The sequence below is a fragment of the Protobothrops mucrosquamatus genome, unplaced genomic scaffold (assembly GCF_001527695.2).
Source record: "Protobothrops mucrosquamatus isolate PMUCROS unplaced genomic scaffold, P.Mucros_1.0 scaffold1079, whole genome shotgun sequence".
In the NCBI taxonomy this organism is placed as follows: Eukaryota; Metazoa; Chordata; class Lepidosauria; order Squamata; family Viperidae; genus Protobothrops; species Protobothrops mucrosquamatus.
Genome location: NW_015387307.1, coordinates 475,217 through 478,983, shown reverse-complemented (window position 1 = coordinate 478,983; position 3,767 = coordinate 475,217). Strand labels below are relative to the sequence as shown.

Below are 3,767 nucleotides of genomic sequence, written 5' to 3'. Positions count from 1 at the left end.
CCTTGTACCGTGGGCGGCCATGTTGAGAGTCTTCTTGGATGTGGACCACCATGCTACTCCGGTTTCCCGCCTGGGAGGCCCTCTCCTCAGCCTCCCGTCTCTCTTCCTCGATGTTCATGAACAACCTGAGAACAACCAGATTGAGGAAAGCCCCGATGACGGTTAATCCCACCAGGATGTACATAAAGCTAAAGGCCACGTAGAGCGGCTTCTTCTGAAGGGCTCCTTTCGTCTGAAGGGCCACGTAGTCTCCAAACCCGATTGTAGTCAATGTGATAAAACAGTAATAGAAGGCCTGAAAGAAGGTCCACTCTTCACAATGAGAGAAGGCAGCTGCTCCGATGCAGAGGGTGCCGATGCAGGAGAAGAAGCCGACGGCCACCATGTTCTCCATGGAGACCTCGGTGCTTCTCATCCGGCAACACTTCTTCATCCGTTGCAAGAGGTACTTGACGAAGGTGTTCATGCGTTCGCCGAGGCTCTGGAACATGACAAGGGTGAGTGGGATGCCCAGGGCAGCGTAGCACATGCAGAAGGCCTTCCCTGCATTCGTCCCAGGGGCAGCGTGGCCGTAACCTGGAGAAGCAAAAGGACAACATGGATAAGTGATGGAAGAGGGAGGATTGCAACCGGGGGAGGGGGAGGAGAAGGATGACATGACTAGAGCCCTCGAGATATGAGGAAAGATTACAATGTTTGAGAAAAGAGAGAGGGAGATGGTCTACTCCCTTATCCCAAAAGTGTTTTTTTCCAGAAGTCAACTGGACTTTCTTTGTGTGGGTGGGGGTTTGTCTTGAAAACCTTTTGCTTCTTATCCAAGAAGCTTCTTCAATTCTGATTAATTGGTGGGGTTCCGAATCCCACTGTTCAGCTTTAGCACATCGTCTTGAGGTTCAGTACTATGAACAAGGGAGTAAACCTGCCTATGGAGATTGTCAATCAGGGGTCTTCAAACTTGGCCCTTTTATGACTTGTGGACTTCAACTCCCAGAATTTCTCAGCCAGCCTCCATTTTGTTTGTTAGATTTAAGACAGGGGTCTTCAAACTTGGCCCTTTTATGACTTGTGGACTTCAATTCCCAGAATTCCTCAGCCAGCATGCCTGGCTGAGGAATTCTGGGAGTTGAAGTCCACAAGTCATAAAAGGGCCAAGTTTGAAGACCCCCGTTCTCAATCATCCAGCTCATAGCTGTCCCACAGGTTCTTTTTTTTCCCCCAAAGACAACTGGACTTTCTTGGTATTCTCTTTGAAAACATTTCTCTTCTCATTCAAGAAGAACTGAAGAAGCTTCTTGGATGAGAAGTAAAACATTTTCAAAGAAAAAACCAAGTTGGAAAAAGCACCTTTGGGACATCCAAGCTCAGAAAGCACCAAGGATTCCTCACCTTTTGCATACCCTCACTTTATGATCACATCACTTAGTGATGGAAATTTTGTTCTCAATTGGCACTGTCTACCTATATAGGTGATGTCATTGTGGCTACTACCGGGTACCATACAGTATATGTTCATTGTAGTCCACAGAATCGGAAAAATGTGGACTCCGAAATACAGCTGCCATTCTGGCCACAGGAAGTTCTCCAGCCTTGAATTGATTGTTAGGGTCCACCCCTTCTAAGGACTTTTTTCAAAGGAGCAAGATTCCTCATTACCTGGAAATGAACCATTTGCAAATCATCATTTACTCCATGCACAGTTTCCCAGGGTTGGCTTCAACCACATCAAATTAATTTCCTATATGGAGCATTTTTAGAGAGAATGTTTGGGACTCATGAACTGCCTGAAATGATTCCACCTCAGAAAAATGCTTAATATTCTTTTTCATCCTGCAATGCAGAATTAGAGTCACTGGGAGTCATGTGGCATATACATTTACATCATTATTGTTAATAATATTTCATTAGCCATCATAAAGTTCATAATTAACAGGCTTAATTTATTATTAAAAACACTTTTTTCAGTTAGTCTAAAAAAGTAGACACTGCATTTCTGGGAAGAAGAAGAAGAAGAAGAAGAAGAAGAAGAAGAAGAAGAAGAAGAAGAAGAAGAAGAAGAAGAAGAAGGAGNAAAAAAAAAAAAAAAACTTGGCCTACATCATATCTTCAGCAAGTCAAAGCACAAAGCATTGGGGGGGATCCTTCCTGAGATCAGCCATCGTTCCCCCCCCCACTAGTATTATTATTAATATCCATTTCTTTTTTTATTCAAAACAAGGGATACCCTGTCTTCTTTTGTGAGAAAATAAAAATATTCATCCACCTCCAGGTACCATTCTTGTTCAAGCATTCCCAGATATACGTAATTCCTGTGCATGCAGGTTACAACTGTACACCGACAAACACGCAAACACCCTGCCAGGCAAACTCATGACAACTCACACCAAAGGAAAATTAACAACGGACGACGACATTAAAAAAAACACAAAAGCGAAATAAATAAGACCTTTTAAATAAATAAATAAATTAAATAAATAGATAAAACATCCATTCGTTCTGACCGTTCCTCAAATCGCACACACACACACACAACAGAGAGCTCTACCAGCCTGGTGGATATTTGAAAGACCGACGGAAAGTTAAAGAAAAATCATTTAAAATCCACACGCTGCTTCCGAGCGTCGGTTTCATCCTTGTTTTCCTTGCGTATGTTCATAATGCATATCCGTTTTTTACAAAATGCATGCTTGTATTTTTTTTAAAATATATATATATATATATGTATATTTATATATTTTCCAGAAGGATTTGACCTGGCAAGCAAAAGTAATCTCCCTTTCCTGCCTTGTTCTTAAAGACGAATTTAAAAAAAGTGAATACAATCTAATAAAATCTAGCCTTTAAAAAACAGAGAGAACTTAACAAGGATTCGCTCGGTATAATTGACCATTTACAGTTGCATGCTTGACTCAGCAAAAAAAGAAAAAAGAAACTGGAAAACTGCAGCTATTTCCTATCGCCTCCACTTTTTTTTTTCATTTCTCTCCCCCCCCCCTTTTTTTTTTTTGGGAATCAAAGAAAGCAGGCCAGAACACAAATTTCTCCAGAGGAAGAATAGATAGAAAATCAAAACGATATACCTGATGCTTCGATAAGATACTTTTGTTAGTCACATGGCACTAGTAGTGGAATTGTGCGTGTGCACCCGTACCCACACACTCAACACTCGCACACACACCCTTAGTTCACACACATCACGACCTGCTTAGGAAGGAGAAGAAAGAGGTTTTTGTTTTTGTTTGTGTTTTTTTTTAGGTCAAAGAGTGCCAAAGGGCACCAGAAAGCTCACAGGTGTGTAACTTTGGAATTTAAATACCCAATTCCCATCACCTCAGATCGCGGATCCCAGAGGGAAGGGAAATTGTAAGGCATTATTTTTGCTGGAAAATAAGTCTGTCCGTGCTTCGTGCGCCAGAGCTGAGTTTCAGGGGAGTAGTGTCCTTCCCTTGAATTCCTGTTTTTTTTTTTTTCCTCCTGGATTTATGTTAACCTCACTCTGGTTCACTAGAGGAATTGGTTCTTTTTGTTTTGTTTGTTTGTTTTAAAAAATAATAATCTTAGGAAACAAACGCCACCCACCCACCCACCAATCCCTGCCAACAAAGTGCCTTCAAATAGATTTCCGTCGTCTCATCAGCCTGTGATGGTCCGTAAAGCTGTGCAATCCAGGGGAGATTGAACTGATGGGAGATGGGAACAGGCTGTTTTTTAATGTGCTTGGTGAGATCTCCTCAATCTTGTAGGAGATGGAGTGAAAGTACTGGAGGTTC

The 3,767-nt window shown here is 42.0% G+C and overlaps 1 protein-coding gene across 1 annotated transcript in view; it reads right to left on the bottom strand.

The window, feature by feature from the left end:
* The window catches only part of KCNK9 (potassium two pore domain channel subfamily K member 9), a 112,416-nt gene that overhangs the window by 1,332 nt on the left and 107,317 nt on the right, over positions 1-3,767 (bottom strand). Inside the window, exon 2 of the mRNA XM_015820170.1 lies at positions 2-576. Coding sequence (XP_015675656.1) covers positions 2-576 — 575 coding nt within the window. The remainder of the gene's footprint in view (position 1; positions 577-3,767) is intronic.